General features: G+C 51.0%; 2 protein-coding genes and 2 non-coding genes across 4 annotated transcripts; 1 reads left to right on the forward strand and 3 right to left on the reverse strand.

Moving 5' to 3' along the window:
• Window positions 1–658: 658 nt before the first annotated feature.
• On the forward strand, window positions 659–6667 carry LOC121458615 (kelch-like protein 35). The gene is made up of 6 exons (XM_041667928.1): window positions 659–1515; window positions 2547–2731; window positions 3379–3497; window positions 4164–4352; window positions 5496–5684; window positions 6440–6667. Exons 1-6 carry the CDS (start codon window positions 659–661, stop codon window positions 6626–6628), a joined length of 1728 nt encoding a protein of 575 aa, XP_041523862.1. The 3' UTR covers window positions 6629–6667.
• Window positions 6668–11156: 4489 nt separating this feature from the next.
• On the reverse strand, window positions 11157–15698 carry LOC121459093 (40S ribosomal protein S3). The gene is made up of 7 exons (XM_041668603.1): window positions 15615–15698; window positions 14635–14765; window positions 14309–14402; window positions 13736–13830; window positions 12138–12325; window positions 11507–11703; window positions 11157–11231 (listed from the first exon to the last, which is right to left on the reverse strand). The coding sequence occupies exons 1-6, from the start codon at window positions 15642–15644 to the stop codon at window positions 11510–11512; spliced, it is 732 nt and encodes a 243-aa protein (XP_041524537.1). The 5' UTR covers window positions 15645–15698; the 3' UTR covers window positions 11157–11231; window positions 11507–11509.
• On the reverse strand, window positions 11801–11945 carry LOC121459178. Its single transcript, XR_005975932.1, has one exon. It is a non-coding gene; the product is annotated as a small nucleolar RNA SNORD15 (small nucleolar RNA).
• On the reverse strand, window positions 14861–15003 carry LOC121459179. The gene has a single exon (XR_005975933.1). It is a non-coding gene; the product is annotated as a small nucleolar RNA SNORD15 (small nucleolar RNA).
• Window positions 15699–17055: the final 1357 nt, after the last annotated feature.

Genomic DNA, 17055 nt, shown 5'->3' on the forward strand with positions numbered 1-17055 from the left:
AGGTGGAATCCCTAAACACCGCATTGTCCAGACTTGTAAAAATCGTTCCATCCTCCCCCTCCCTTTTTGAGTCTCCTCAAATTATCCTATTTGAGTTTGCCATCTGTTTCCCGAAGAGCCTGGCAGGAAAAACCTTAGCCAAGTCTGAACAGAAAACTGTTCGGGATTCTGGAGGGGAGGACTGGACACAGAAGGCAGGGGTTGGCTAAACGCCATCAGAAGTCTAGATGGCGGGCGGTGGTGGCGCACGCCTTTAATCTCAGCACTCGGGAGGCAGAGACAGGTGGATCTCTGTGAGTTCGAGGCCAGCCTGGACTACAAGAGCTAGTTCCAGGACAGAAACCAGAAGCTACGGAGAAACCCTGTCTCGAAAATCCAAAAAGAAGAAGAAGGAGAAGGAGGAGGAGGAGGAGGAGGAGGAGGAGGAGGAGGAGGAGGAGGAGGAGGAGGAGGAGAAGAAGAAGAAGAAGAAGAAGAAGAAGAAGAAGAAGAAGAAGAAGAAGACGACGACTAGATGGACTAGGGTGGGGGTGAGAGTGAGGACAGTAGCTGCATGACCAGAAGTGCGTGGTGAGTGACCCAGCGAAGGAAGGCCTAAATGTGCGGGATGTCCCCAGCAGGCCCATCCCCAATGCGATGTGTGTTTTCTTCACATAGGATGCGGGAGTCCCCGGGGCGCGAGGAGTCGGAGCCGGGCATGGAGGCCCCGTGCGCGGCACCGTGCCACGCACAGCGCATCCTGCAGACACTCAACGCGTACCGGCGGAGCGGCACCCTCACCGACGTGGTGCTGCGCGCCGGCGGCCGCGACTTCCCGTGCCACCGCGCCGCGCTCAGTGCGGCCAGCGCCCACTTCCGCAGCCTCTTCGCGGCCGCCCGGCCCGAGCGTGCAGCGGCCGTGGTCCCGGTCGGACCCGAGGTGCCCGGGACGGCCGCGGCGCTGGCCGTCGTGCTCGACTACGTGTACGGCGCGGGCGTGCGATTGCGCGCCGAGGAGGAGGCGACCGCGGTGCTGGCGCTGGCTGAGCGGCTGGGCGTGGCGGGGCTGCGCGAGGCGTGCGCTCGCTTCCTCGAGGGTCGCCTGCGGGCCGCCAACAGCCTGGCGCTGCGCCGCGTGGCCGCCGCCTTCTCGCTCGCCTCTCTGGCCGAGCGCTGCGGCCTCGTGCTGCGCCAGGCCTTCGTGGAGGTGACGCGCCACGCCGACTTCCTGGAGCTGGCGCCGGATGAGGTGGCGGCGCTGCTGGCCGACCCCGGGCTGCGCGTGGCGCGCGAGGAGGCCGTGTTCGAGGCAGCCATGCGCTGGGTGCGCCACGACGCGCCGGCTCGCCGCGGGCACCTGCGTCTCCTGCTGGAGCACGTGCGCCTGCCGCTGCTGGCGCCCACCTACTTTCTGGAGAAGGTGGAGGCTGATGAGCTGCTGCAGGCCTGCAGCGACTGCCGCCCGCTGCTGCTCGAGGCCAGCGCCTGCTTCATCCTGGGCCGGGAGGCTGGCGCGCTGCGGGCCCGGCCGCGGAGGTATGGCCTCCCACTTGCTAGCCTCGCACCCCAGCGAGGCCTCGTGCCTTCCCCAGCTCTGGCTCCTTCACTGCCCCTCTTGAAATGTCACCGTTTCCTGGTACCTGGCAGTCTGCCTTGAAGAGTTAGGCTTGTGAGAGCAGGATGCATTCTAATTCCCGCTCCATCCGCCATTCTGAGAAACGGGTCCTGTTGGGATCTGCTCTCTAGGGACCTACTGGCTAGTAAGACAAGCACACAAAGGCACGAGAAACATCCACTCCACCAGAGCAATGCCAGGCCCGGAGACTATAGGTGGGAAAGTCTACCATGGCCCTTCATCTCTGAGGGACGGAAGACAGTGGTGATGCTGTCTCTAATTTTGAGAGCAAGGCAGGGACACAAAATGGGTTAGGAAAGCACTTAGCTGGAGGGTATGGAAAATTCGGTGAGGCCATAAACCCAAAGGGTCGAAGGCGAGAGCTTTGCAGGAGGTCTGAGTCATCTTGCTCAAGGCAATTCCCCATTAGGAGGGGCTAGGGGGAAGAATGCAGTACCTTAGCTGTTAGGAATGGAGATTCTTATCGGACCAAACAGCACAATTTAGCCCTTAATCTAAGAGTCCCTCACTCTCCTCCTCTGTAAAAGGGGCAATAATCCTAACAGCCATCTGAAGGATTAAACAAAGGAAGGGGAAAGGCTTTGGGGAAAGTCTTTTTTCTGTAACTTAGAGGCCAGTAGACTAAGGTAAGGGTTAGTAACTCCCTTCTTATCCGTAACCAGAGGTAAGGCTGTAAGTGATGGGTTCCAGGGACAGGGCAGACAGAAGGGCAGTGGCATTGCATGGTGTGATCCAAACAGCGAGAAAGAAACGGGGCTTGGCGCTGGACGCCCAGAAGAATAACAAACCCAAGGGCTAGGGATATCGCTTAGAGGCAACGCGCACTGGAGTTCTGGTTCAGCAATTGCCTGCACCATTTGCAGGAGGTGGAGGTGGCTTGGGAAAGGGCCGCAGCGTGCGTGTACAGCTATCGGGTTTCTCCTCACCCCAGATTTATGGACCTAGCCGAAATGATCGTGGTCATTGGCGGGTGCGACAGAAAGGGGCTTCTGAAGCTGCCTTTCGCTGACGCTTACCACCCAGAAAGTCAGCGCTGGACCCCGCTGCCCAGCCTGCCTGGGTACACACGCTCTGAATTTGCCTCCTGTGCACTCCGAAATGACATTTACGTTTCTGGTGAGGACACAACTGAAGTAGGGGCCTCCCGGTCCCCCCACTCCCCACGTACACGCCTTGTTTACTCCTCCCAGTCGGAAGATGGGGGCCGGCTTTTCCATAATCCCCTACAGCTAGTGGCTAAAACCATGTGGTCCAGCAAAGCCAGTCACCTGTGGGAAGTGTTGATGCTAAGCTTGGGACAGGAAGGCCTTAAACTGTGACTTTGCTCTGACAAGAAGGCCACCTGGTCATTCCTGGTCCCTAAAACTCATCCTCACTTCCTGTGTGGAAACTGTATAATAATCCCAGCACCTCGGAGAGATGAGGATGGAAAGGAAGATGCCCTGCTTTCCCCTGGCCCATCACACATTCTTAAAGATTGTCTTGAGGATACCCCTCCCCGTTTGGTTCCCAGAGCTCGACTGGTATCGCACCACAGGGCAGCTGGTTATAGGCACCCTCCACTCCCTGGATCTCTCTGATATCCTGTCCTTCCATTCAGAGCACACCGTCTGGCTGATAGGCCTAGTCTTACCCCAGCCCAGTGAGAAAGCCTTCCTATGCTCTTACGCCTTCCCTTGGATTTAGGGGTGCTTTTTGGCTCTTTGGGGACACTGGGAGTTAGTAAGAGATCTAGGGGAAGACAACTGTTTCTTTCCCCATAGGAGGTCACATCAACAGCAGAGATGTCTGGATGTTTAGCTCCCATCTGCACACCTGGATCAAGGTTGCCTCCATGCACAAGGGCAGGTGGAGGCACAAGATGGTGACCCTGCAGGGACAGGTAGGAACACTCTGGCTGCTGCTGCCCTGAGATTCAGGATGTAGGGAAGGAGGGCTCTGAGGCTTCAGAACATTAGAAAGGACTTGCTAGATCATATAATAGTGCTAACAGTCATCACAGCAGCTGGGCTTGGTGGCTCACACCTGTAATCTCAGCGCGTGGGAGGCTGAGGCAAGAGGGTCATGAGTTTGAGGCCAGCCCAGGCTCCATAGCAAGACCCTGTCTCAACATCACCGCCACTCCCTGATAAGTAGCCATCACTGTAAGAATACAATTCGGTGGCAAACGGTTTGGGTCTGAGACCAAATAGACCAGGTACTGAGTCTTGACTCTGCCGCTTACAAGCAAAATACAGCCAGTTGTCTTTGTAAACTTCATTCTGCGTCCAGAAACACACAGGAATCGGGTGCGTGGGTGGTTACCCTTAGTAACCACTCGAGTTATTACTAAGCGTCATCCGCAGCTGGAGCATTCCTCATTCGGACACTTGTCTCCTGTCCCCAGCATTGAACAGGGAAGGGGGTTCCTGAACTAGGGAGAGAGGAACATGGCCAGGCAGAGTCTGCGCTGAGATGCCCCTGGCGGGCTTACAGATTGGAGCGGTGGGGTGTTGGAGTCGCCTGTAGCTCTGAATCCCGAGTCTCTGGCTTTTGTCTTCGCCCTCAGCTCTTTGCAGTGGGTGGTTTCGATGGCCTGCGGCGCCTGCGCAGCGTTGAGCGCTACGACCCATTCTCCAACACCTGGGAGGCCACGGCGCCCCTGCCGGAGGCCGTGAGCTCTGCAGCGGTGGCGCCCTGCGCTGGTCAGCTCTACGTGATTGGGGGCGCTGGGCAGGACGGTGTCAACACTGACAAGGTGTGCTCAGGCCTTGGGGTTAGGATTAGAGGCTTCAGGGAAACGGAGTGGCCTACTGTTTGCAGGATAGATCTGGGACTGGTGTGAGACAATCTAATTTTCTGAATCCAGTCAGCACTCCGGTAATCATTTCCCAGATTTCGATCAAGGAAATGAGATGCCTTCAATCACAGCACTCAGGAGGCAAAGACAGGCAGATCCCCGAGTTCGAGGTCAGCCTGGTCTGCAGAGCGACAGCCAGGACTACAGAGAAACCCTGTCTTGAAAAAATCGGGCAGAGGTGGTGCATGCCTTAAATTCCAGCACTCAGGAGGCAGAGATAGGTGGATCTCTGTGAGTTCGAGGCCAGCCTGGTTCTCAGAGTGAGTTCCAGGACAGGCTCCAAAGCTACAGAGAAAAACCCTGTCTCGAAAAATCCAAGAGAGAGGGAGCAAGGGAGAGAGAAACTCAGAGGGTACTCACTGAGACACCTGAACCCTTCTGATTGGTACCATCCATGTGGGTTTCATAGATTTTAAAAACTGAAAGACTGAACCAAGCAGTGGTGGTGCACGCCTTTAATGCCAGCACTAGGGAGGCAGAGGCAGGCAGATTTCTGAGTTTTGAGGACAACCTGTGTTTACAGAGTGAGTTCCAGGACAGCAAGGGCTACACAGTGAAACCCTATCTTTAGCCCCCCTCAAAAAAAAATAAAAATTAATTTTTTGAAAGATTGGGGCTGGAGGGATGGTTCGAAGGTTAGGAGTACTTGCCGCTCATGCAAAGGACCAGCGTTTAGTTCCCGGCACCCATGTCAGGTGCTCACAACTGCCTTTCACTTTAACTAGATCCGACACGTTCTTCCGGCCTCCGCGGCCAGACATAGAGAGACACACATAAATAAAAGTAATCTTATAAAAATTAGATGACGGAGGTACTATTGGTTAAAATGCTTTTCCTCCATTAAAAAAAAGCATCTATTATAAGCTGGGGTTATAGGATGCAGCAAGCTCTAGGTTTGATTCCCAGCACATCATAAGCCAATCATAGTGGGATACAAATTAGGGTAATCTGCCAGGTATTCCTAGAGACAGAGGTACGAGGACGCCGGTGGAGGGCAGTTCTGCAGGTGAGGCTCGTTTACCACAGCTGTCCCTCCTGCAGGTGCAATGCTTTGACCCTAAGGAGGACCAGTGGAGTCTGCGATCACCGGCACCCTTCCTGCAGCGGTGCCTGGACGCCGTCTCCCTGGAGGACACCATTTACGTGGTGGGTGGCCTCATGAGTAAGATTTTCACCTACGACCCTGGCACCGACGTCTGGGGAGAGGCAGCCGAGCTGCCAGGCCCTGTGGTAAGTGAGGGCTCCTGCACTGGCAGATCCAGGAGTGCAGACCCATTCCCAAGGCTCTGGAGCTTACAATGACTCCGCGCTAGATTGCATCCCACAGTCCCCTTGCTTGTCCTCCCAGTGACAAATCTCCTCTCATGAGAGGTTGGCCCAGGGCCATCAGTTGGGCTGTAGTAAGTCAGTATCTAGAATCCAAATGCTATGATTCTGGTCTACCACAAAGGTACCAACTAGCAAGGAGTAGGCAAGGGACTTGCTAAGTTCCTTGCTCCAGTGACATCAGCGACCAGAGGTGCAAATCTTGGGTGTCCATAGCCCCTCGTCCCCCCACCCCGTGCTGCCCCAAAACTCCAGAGAAACTATGGAGATGTATAATTGATGGTCTTGGTCAGTTCTGGCCCTGGGTGATTCCAAGGCCTAGGTTCCCGGCTCTGAATAAGACTGCAGGATGGTGTTACTGTTTGCATGCATACAATCTAGCCATGGTTTTTAGATCAAGTGAAGGATATCCCACATACGATGTCAGTGATGAGGGTGGTTGCTCTTTGAACTGTGCAGATGAGACCTAAGACACAGAGCAGGTGACTTGTCCGGGCCATTTATTTAGTAAGGGTCAGGTTCACCCAATTATTTAGTCTCCATCCAGATTGCCTAGTCAGTCCGTAGGAAGGCTCTGCTATGTGGCATGGCCAACTAGAACCAAGAGAGTCCCTGGCCGCATCCCAGTTAACTGTCTGTCTGTCTGTCTGTCCACTCAGGAGAGCTGTGGCGTGACGGTGTGTGACGGGAAGGTCCACATTCTTGGTGGGCGGGACGAACATGGAGAGAGCACCAATAGCGTCTTCACCTTTGATCCTAGCAGTGGGCAGGTGGAAGCCCAGCCATCACTGCAACGCTGCACCAGCTCGCACGGCTGCGTCACCATTGTCCAGAGCCTGAGCAGGTGACTGGGACAGCCTGAGCCAGGAGGAAATTAGGGCACAGCAGTTGGCTCTTCCTGGAACTTCATGTGAATAGTCCTTTAATTTATTGCCCCTTTCCTTGTAGAAATAAAACGTTTTTCAGAAGTTGGGTGTGTTCTAGCTCGTGCCTGTTTTGTCCAGAGGCGGTATCCCTACCTATCAGTTCCTTCTTGCTTTTGCAGCTTGCCAGGACTCCTCTGCCACTGTGGGCCACCCAGACAGCCATACTTACTTAGACTACTGTTCTGGACACTGGAGAGTGCAATTGGCACGAGGACGAAGGTGCCAGCAGATTCTGTCTGGTGAGGCTCTACTTTTTAAGTTCCCCTCCACCTCTCCAAATGACACTAATCCAGATGGCTTACTCATCTACCCGGTGGACCCGACTTCTTTCTCAACTTTATCCATTTACTATAGTGAGTTCATGTTGTATGTATACATGTGCATGAAGTACGTGCAGAGGCCAGAGGACAACTCTGTGGAGTCTGTTCTCTTCTTTTATCTTTACCTGAGTTCTGGGGATCCCAACTCAGGTCATCGGGCAGCATGGCAAGCACTTTGCCAGCTGAGCCATTGTCACCCGTCCCCATTCAATGCTATGACAGAGGATGAGGTCTCAGTGTAGCAGTTTCGGAGGAATGTCTGCATCCAGCTGTTAGCACACCCATTACCTCATTTCCTTTTATTAATGTAGATATGTATTCTTTTTATTTTACTGCGTCATGGCATCCGTCTGGAGGTCAGATGACCAAACTGTGGAAGTTGGTTCTCTTCTAACATGTGGGGTCCAGGGACCGAACTCCAGCCAGCAGGCTTAGCTGCAGCAAGAGCCTTTATACTCTCATTGAGCCATCTCTCCAGGCCCAGCATTTTGTTTCAGGGTGAAAGGTACCACAGCGACAGGCCAGGGTGTACCTGGTGAGACACAACTCTGAGGCCACTGTATACTTGGTGTGGCCCAGGGCTCCAGAGCAGAGACAGACTGTTTCCAGGGAGGCTGCAGCCCCAGGTACTGGCTGGCCCCATCTGCAGGCCCTCTGCACTCAGATTGCCTTTATAAAGGAGCTTGTTTCCCATCTCCCATCCTCAAAGCCCCAGGGCCAGCACAGCCGGGCACAAAGGCTCTGGTCCCAGCTGAGCTCCAGTACCACAGATTAGGAAAGTGGCCATCTGGACACAGCTGATAATGGCAGCAGGGGGAGGAGTGCAGACCAGCACCCCAAGGGGACACTTAGGACAAAGCAAGGGTACCTACTGCATGTATACCCAGGAACAATAGGCGCCCATCCAGGGCCAACTCTTCTAAAGGATATACGTGTCTCCCCTGGCTGGACACTTCCTGAGGGCCAAGCAGTGACGGACCCCAAGCTTCCCACTCAGATTCCCCAAGGACCCTCTTTTTAAATTTGATCCAATTACTACAGTGTGACTGCTCTTCTGTGCACGCACCCTCTGCTGGGACACAGGCAAGACAAGGGCAAAACTGCTACAGCACCCTTCCACTAGAAATAGGTGAAATTCACAACCATGACAGGAAACCCACTCACATCAGATGAATGCTGGGACATACAGCAGCGCTGCAGTCTGGAGGGACGCTAGTGACACTGAGTCACACTAGCACAACTGAGCTCAAACCCAGAGACCCACACAGTGGAGACAACCCATGCCCAGTTGTCCTCTACAAATGGTGACTGGAGGGTAATATTTTTACTAGAGATTGAACCCAGGACCTCAACCATGCCAGGAAAGTGCTCAATTTTTAAAGCCACGTATTAGGTCATTGTAATTGATGTTTACAGACCTGTGATTAAAAATGTTTCAACATGCCTTTAATTCCAGCACTCGGGAGGCAGAGGCAGGCGGATCTCTGTAAGTTCGAGACCAGCCTGGTTTACAGAGCTAGTTCCAGGACAGGCTCCAAAGCAGAGAAACCCTGTCTCGAAAAACAAAAGAGAAAGGTTATTAAATACTGAAGCCGGGCGGTGGTGGCGCACGCCTTTAATCCCAGCACTTGGGAGGCAGAGGCAGGCTGATCTCTGAGTTCGAGACCAGCCTGGTCTACAAGAGCTAGTTCCAGGACAGGCTCCAAAACCACAGAGAAACCTTGTCTCAAAAAACCAAAAAAAAAAAAGTTTCAATTGTGGAACAAATTCTGCAGTATATGTAAGTGGATAAAGAATCAGACTTGGGCTGGAGAGATGGCTCAAAGGTTAAGAGCACTGACAGCTCTTCCAGAGGTCCTGAGTTCAATTCCCAACAACCACATGGTAGCTCACAGCCATCTATAATGAGATCTGGTGCCCTCTTCTGGCCTGCAGGCATACATGGAAGTAATGTATACATAATAAATCTTTAAATATATAATCAGGGGGCTGGAGAGATGGCTCAGTGGTTAAGAGCATTGCCTGCTCTTCCAAAGGTCATGAGTTCAATTCCCGGCAACCACATGGTGGCTCACAACCATCTGTAATGAGGTCTGCTGCCCTCTTCTGGTCTGCAGACATACAGACAGAATATTGTATACTGTATACATAATAAATATTTAAAAAATATCAGACTTGAATTATAGGACAGAAATCTCAAGGTCCAAATCAGGAGCAGAAGGAGACGGAGCACGAGCAAGGAACTCAGGACCACGAGGGGTGCACCCACACACTAAGACAATGGGGATGTTCTATTGGGATCTCACCAAGGCCAGCTGGCCTAGGTCTGAAAAAGCATGGGATAAATCCGGACTAGCTGAACATAGCGGACAATGAGGAATACTGAGAATTCAAGAACAATTGCAGTGGGTTTTTGATCCTACTGCACGTACTGGCTTTGTGGGAGCCTAGGCAGTTTGAATGCTCACCTTATGAGACCTGGATAGAGGTGGGCAGTCCTTGGGCTTCCCACAGGTCAGGGAACCCTGATTGCTCCTCGAGCAGATGAGGGAGGGGGGGACTTGATCGGGGGAGGGGGAGGGAAATGGGAAGCGGTTGTGGGGACGAGGCAGAAATCCTTAATGAATAAATAAATTTAAAAAAAAAATCAGACTTGAAACCTGGAATCAGTACTTTTCACGATTCAACTAGCGAGCATTTGAGGGAGTTATTTATTGCACTTGTGGACGTTATTACACGTTATTAGTTCTAGAGTACCAGGCAAGCGTCAACTATGTCTTAAAAAGATACCTAAAGAAAACAGGGAGGATGGGTTGTTCATTGTTCCCAGTGCATCTTTCTCTTGTAGGTTAGGGGTAGGGTGGGCAAAAGACTCGTTTCAGAGCTATCCAGGGCTGAAGTGAAGACTTTGAGGTGAACATCAGAGGAATAAATATACTCCCTTACACAGCAAAGGCTAGGCTTGCTGCCAACCAGCTAGCAATAGAATTTGCCCAATACAAAGATTATTAAATGTTGTTAGAGGACCCAAGGGGTTACAATCTCACTTTATACATACTACAGCTTTGATAAAAAAAAAAACGGTTTTAGCATCAAAATCTAATAGCCCTAAGGAACAGTACTGGAAACTATCAAGTAGGCCAGGAGGCAAAGGCAGGCTGACCTGAGTTCAAGGCCTGTCCAGTCTAGAGAGGGTTCTAGGACAGCCAGGGATACAGGGAAATCATCAAGCAGAAGCAGGTGGTCTGAGTTGCAGACCAGTCAGGAATATGACCCTGCCTCAAAACCAAAACCTACAGGGTCATGCTTCTGCTCATCAGCACCACCTTGAACAAATGCCAGAAACTGGGAGCTTCCGGTGAGTTCCATCTGTAAGATCTGGTGCCCTCTTCTGGTGTGCAGGTACCAATACTGTACATCTGCACCCGACAGGTATGGAATTAAGTTAGTTAATAGCCGCTGGTCTTTTGACCTAGTCAGGCTGCGCCCCAGGCCCTTGACACCTTCATCCCAAGTCTTCTCTCTGGTACCAGAGTATAGAATTTCCAAGCTAACTTTAATTCCTTACAAAAAAACATATTGATAGTAAATGCTTTCAAGATATTATGATAAATATGCTGCCAATAATTTCTGCATTTACCATATTTTCCAAAACATAATGGCTAAGTACAAGACTTAGAAATGTGGATTCATTCTAAAGACAGCTTTATATTTCAAACTTCTGAGTTCAAAGGCATGAGAAATTCTTTTTATTTTAGGAAAGCTGAGATTAAGACACCGCTGCATGGTAAAACAGAGGCCAATCTACTTTCTACTTGCAGGGTAAGTGTCACAGGCCTTCATAGAAAGCAATTACCCACCAAGCTATCTTGTTGGCCCACCCAAGATTTCTTACATGCCAGGGGAAGTTATCACACTTGTAGCCCTCCAGGCTGGGGACACACGCTTACTGTGTGTAAGGACCTGGGTTCCATCATGAGCACCAAAGCCTAACTGTTCTAACCCTGAACTGTGTAACACAGGGTCCACCAGCTGTCACAGACCCCAGCTTAAACCAACAGGATAAGCAACACTTCTCAGGCCAACACAGCTCAGTCACAGTTGAACACTGGACACAACCCAGTCAGGCCTTATGTTTTTGTGCAAGATTTTATTAAACGTCTGTACAGGACAACATCCAGCCTCCAGGTGCAGTTGCCAAGACCCTGAAACAAAACAAAACAATGTAAGAAAAAACTCATCCGAATGCTTTCATTTATTACGAAGTGTACGCTCCCATGAGGGTTTGACTCAAACACACCCCAGCACATGAGGCAGTGAAGGTTTGTGGGGTTGTCCACCACATTCCAACTTGTATCCTCCCTCAGTAAGTTCTGACAGTGTGTAAGTAATTACACACACTGAAACATCAGAACTAACAGTAAAAACAAACAAAACTCCAAACAGGTCTGTGTGGCCCAGGAAGGTCCCGCAGACATACCTGTTAGGCTGTAGGCACTGGCTGGGGCATGGCAGGCGGCTCTGGCTTCCCGCCCTTCTGCTCTGAGATAGGGGTGGTGGGCAAGATTTCATCCTTTGGCTCCACAATGCTCACGTGATCCGGCAGAGGCTTCTTGGGGCCGATCTTACCACTTGGATCCCAGGGCAGCATGATCTTCACTTTGATGCCCAGCACACCTAAAAGACACCAGGGCTAAAATTGAGCTGGGATTTTTACCAGCTGCCACCATACAACAGGAAAGCAAGGAGACAGTGGTACCTACTGCCACGCGGCCCTTCTCAGACAAATGCCTCTAAATCCATCAGTGCGCAGGACACTTTTGCCAGAGGAACCAAGCACAGCACCACAGAACATGGCACTGACAAGGCCCAAGAGCAGGATGTGACCTTTCTGACTCGTCATCTTGTCATCACCGAAGGGCACACGGAAGGCTGAGACAGGGACAATGCAAGTCTTCACAGCCCCGTAACCAACAGCTCCCCCTCGCCCAAGACAAGGCCGTGGAAGCACAGCTGTCTGCTAGTCTACCCTAGGCACTCCGAGCCACCCAGCACTACTCAGCTCAGCTACAGAGCCTAGGCCCTGGCTCCTCCCCAGCACAGCTGCTCACCCTGTCTGAGGAGCACATGGCGCACGGCGGTGTCGACGTAGTAGTTGACAGGGTCTCCACTGTGGATCATCAGACCATCCACGAACTTCATGGACTTGGCCCTCTGTCCTCGGAGCTTCCCGGACACCACGACCTCACAGCCCTTGGCCCCACTCTCCATGATGAACCGAAGCACGCCATAGCAGGCCCTTTGGGAGAAACCCACTGGTTACCAAAGACATAACCTGCCTGCCCCTCCCACCAAGTTAACTCTCAAATGGTAGCTTGGGGAAACTACCAGACTTCAGCCAAAACAACAATCTGCTGCCCAGATGCTTTTCCGCCCTGGCTTGTGTTAGAATCAGCTCTGAATGAACTCTTTATACCATTATGCCCAGGTCCTTCTCCAGGCCATTATCTGGGCTGGCCAAGCTCAAGCGGAGGTATTTCTTCACATCTTGGGTTCAGGGGAACTGAACTCGGGTTGTCAGGCTTGCCTTTGTCTTGGCGACAAGCACCTTTGTGTGAACCGTCTCTGCTGTTAGGAGATACCTTTTGGAGACTGGGTCTCACTACATAATCCTGGCTGTTTGGAATTTGCAGAGATCCACCTCATCTGGCAGAAACAGGTTATTTTGGGGGTGGGGGTGGGGGTGGGGGAGGCTTGCTAAGTGGTTCCAGGGCCCACCCTAGCTGAGAGGCACAGGAAGAGCCTCTAACATTAGCCACCTTGATTCTCAGAGAACCAGAAAACTTTTATGCCTATCAAACACTAACATTAAAAAGCAAAAAGACTGGGTGTGGTGGCTCACCCCTTTAATCCCAGCACTAGGGAGGTAGAGGAAGGTGGATCTGAGTTGAAGTCAGTCTGAATTCTAGACAGTCAAGCCCATGCAGACAAACTACCTCAAAAAAGAACCCTGCCCCACCAGGTAAGGTGGTGAAGGCCTTTAATTTTGTTGGGCCATCTCAGAATTAAAGGCCAGCTAGAGTCACAGTTGAGACCCTGTGTCTCAAAACATAAACTTGGCCTTCTCATAACAAAGGCAGGGCAGAACAGATTTTTTTTAAAACGAAGTCAAACCAGCTCAGGCAGGGCCCACATCGCTTAGTGCCACACAACTTACAGAACTGTTATCTTTATAATCCTCACAAATGCATTAGATCCGCACTGACTTCTAACTTGTTTTGAAACGTGCGCCGTTCCAGAAGCACTAAAGCTGTATCTACTAACTATGGACACCACAGAGGAGCAACAACAGGATGCTTCACCACCCACCGATCAAGGGTGCTTTCTAAACCTCAAAGAACCAACAGATATACACCCCCTATGGTTTTCTTTTGTTACGTTCTCAGTGTATCCAAATATTCCCATTATAGTACTGACCATGCTATATACCCAGGCTGGCCTGTAACTAAGCAACCCTCCTCCTGGTCTCTCAAGTGTTGGGATTATAGGCAACTAGGTCTTATAAGCCTAATTGTTCAGGGGCAGGGGCTCCTTATTGTCACACCAACAGAGACTAGATGATCCTGTCACTGAAGAGTTATCTGCTACCAAAGTGTCAGGCACACACTGATGCACAGCAGGGCACGACCACCAAGTCCTAGACACTCACCTTCGCACAGCAAGCCCTCCGAGGAGTTTGTAACGTAGAGACTCAGCCTGAGCAATGGCACACAGACCTCTTGTGGCCACTTTCTCTGCATAAAGCTTTAAAAGAAGAAAGGGACATATTTATTACTTAGCAGTTTTCATTAAAGCCATAGTAATATTCCTTAAATACCTCATTGCCCTTCTCAGGTTCCCCACAACCACGCTAGGGAGAGTGATGGGATAGCCTATCCACCTATGTATCATTTTCATACACAAATGGAGTGAAAAGCACTTCGGCCACCAGAATACTCCCATAGATTTAAGGATATCATTTGTAGTTTTTAGACAGGATTCTACGAAGGCAGCGCTGACTGGCTCTGCCCTTGCCACTATCCTGCCTTCTGGGTGCCAGGATAAAAGGTATGCCCCCTGCCATGCAAGGCAAGCACACTACTTAAAGAAAACTCTGAGATGTATCAATCGATGTAGAATATTCATCGGCCACGCCAAAGGCTTCCAGAAGTACCATTCTACATTTAGAACCAACATCTAAATCCAGTCTACAATAGCCTTGGATATAAGCAGGGGACCTAACCTCCACGCTGCCCTCAGGGAAGCCGAACCTCTTCTGGACCACTGCAGTCAGCTCTCTGATCCGGCGACCCTTCTCACCAAGAACATTCTGTGTTCTGCAGAGAGGAAAAGTTGTAATTCACTCAACACCTCATGAGCAATCTATCACTCTGCAAGAACACACGTTAAATGCAAAGGATTAAGGTAAAGTCTTCTCAAATGAGGTTAAAAAAAAAAAAGCAACCACACTCACCGAGGCCAGGTTCTCACACACCTGTCCAAGTTTACACACCCATCGTAGTACACACAGTGATTACAGGTGACAGCTGAAGTCATCTACATTTTTACCTGGTGGCTAAAATAATGATTTCTGTTCTGGTTGGTGTGACTCGGACTTCAACCCCGGAGTAGCCATCTTCAGCCAGTTCCCGAGTGAGAAACTCATTCAGTTCGGCTTTGAAAATGCCATCAGCCACAAACTAAACCAAAGAAGTTACGTTCAGAGTTAAGACAGGGTGGAGGTTTCCCTTAGAGCCAGCACTACCCCCAGTGGCCCTACAGGAAGGCAGACAGCCCTTCTCAGACAAATGCCTGTAGGTCATCTTGAGGAAGTTTCTTTGACCGGTGCTTTCAGCTGGGCCACAGAACGCGGCACAGTGAGGCCTCCTGGACAAAAGACAACACCTCTTCAGACTCGTCATCATCTCTTCATCGAAGGGTTTTAGAGCACGACGGACAAATGCAGAACAAACGTAAAACCCTATTCTCGAGCGACCCCTCTGCAGCTCACTGAGCACAGCAAGGACAGTGTGCGTAGCGTCTACCAGGATAGAGGGCAGATCCTAACTCGACAAAGCATGGTGGACAACAGCTTTGCGGTCTGCGTGCATGACACAACGACTGGTCATTTATTCCTAAACCCGATGATCTTCACACTTCTTCCCCATGGAATGACCAAGTCTGGGACGCTTTGGCTGCAGATCCCCGTAAAGAGAGCGGCGCCAATAGTCAGCAGCTTTCAAGACAACGGAGAAGGTACTGCTAAACTTAACTTTACTTACCATACACACTGCATAAGCTCACGCCCTCAAACTAATCCCGGCGACCAAAAATCGCTCCATGAAGGAGCCCGGTGCTCCTCTCCGGCCCAGACCCTCCCCAGCCACACTGCGCTAGCCCGGAGCCGGCCCGACACCCCATCCACGTCCATCCGCAGCCCGCAGAGACGCCAGACGGCAGCAGCCGCCCCCCGGGATCCGTCGCGGGGATGAGGGTCTCACTGTGGCAGTCGCAGCAGGCGCCGCGCCGCCCCGGGCCCCGATGCTCACCTTCCTCTTCTTAGAAATCTGCACCGCCATCTTGCCGCCGCGCGTCCCCGAGAGGAAAGGAAGTGGCTCGAGGGCGGAAGTGGGTATAAAGGGCGCGGAACGACGACGCAACGCCGCGCGACGGCGACGCTCGCCAGTGCTCATGGGAAATGAAGTCTCGCGTTCGTAAAGGCGAAAAGGGAGAAGGGTAACCTAGCAACCCGTAGTGTAGGCGGAACAGGAAGTGCAAATCTAATTCTGGTCTGAAAAAAATATCAAAGTTCTCTAGCGCAGAGCACACCTGCGCACATCACTATAGAGGTGGAGGCTGGAGGGTCTGTCATTCCCGACTACATAGTGAGTTCATCGCTAGCTTGTGCTGGTACGTGAGCCCCCGACTCAAAAATAAACAAAAACTTTGAACAGAGCAACCGTGAGGCAAGAAATGCAAACCGTAGGTATAAGCACACTAGCGGAGTTTACCCAGCATGGAACCCTGTTGCTTACACCTTCAGGACCACACTAATGAAAACTTTCATTGAAGTTCATTTAGGGAACCAGCCAGGTGGCTCAGTAGGTAAATGTGTTTGATTTCGATCAGAGCTAACTTCACAAAGTTATCCTAGGACCTTTCCACGCATTCCCTCCCCACCTCCGGCTCACACAAAAATACCAATAAATAATATTTAAAACAAATTCACGTAGCTACCCTCATCTCTACTCATAAAATCCAATTTCTCTGTTCTAAATGATAAAAATAGACTAAAATTATTCGTTCTTGGGTCTGTTCTATTCTCTCTCTCTCTCTCTCTCTCTCTCTCTCTCTCAGATGGATTTCAGCTGTAGTTGAGAATGACCTTAAGTGATTCTCCTACATACACTTCCCAAGTGTTGGGCTTAGGAGTATACCATCATGCCTAGACTAGACTATATTATTATTAACTTACCAGTACCTCAACTACATAAAATCTGCTCAAATTAATATAACAAAAAGTCCAATTATATAACGAAAGTCAGAGCAGTAGCTTGTGTGCTCATATTCTTTTGTAAATGATTTTTTTTTCCAGCCAGGCAAAGTGTTACACATCTGTAATCTCAGCACTTGGGACACTGAAGCAGGAGGATTACGTGTTGGAGAACAGCCTGGGTTACAGAGCAACACATACACAGATCTTTTTAAGACATTAAAATCCTAGCGAGGGCCAAGCGGTGGTGGTGCACGCCTTTAATCCCAGCACTTGGGAGGCAGAGGCAGGCGAGTCTCTGTGAGTTTGCGACCAGCCCCATCTACAGAGTTCTAGGACAGCCAGGGCTACACAGAGAAACCCTGTCTCAAAAAACCAAACCAAAAACCATTAACAGCCTATGATGTTTATTACAAAGGCAAACCCTGACCCTCAAGATGGGCTTCACGGTAGCATTTCTAGTAGTGAACACTTGCACCAAACCTCAGAAGTTTTTG

The sequence above is a fragment of the Microtus oregoni genome, unplaced genomic scaffold, assembly GCF_018167655.1.
Source record: "Microtus oregoni isolate MIOR12 unplaced genomic scaffold, Mior012 000018F_ref0000195, whole genome shotgun sequence".
In the NCBI taxonomy this organism is placed as follows: Eukaryota; Metazoa; Chordata; class Mammalia; order Rodentia; family Cricetidae; genus Microtus; species Microtus oregoni.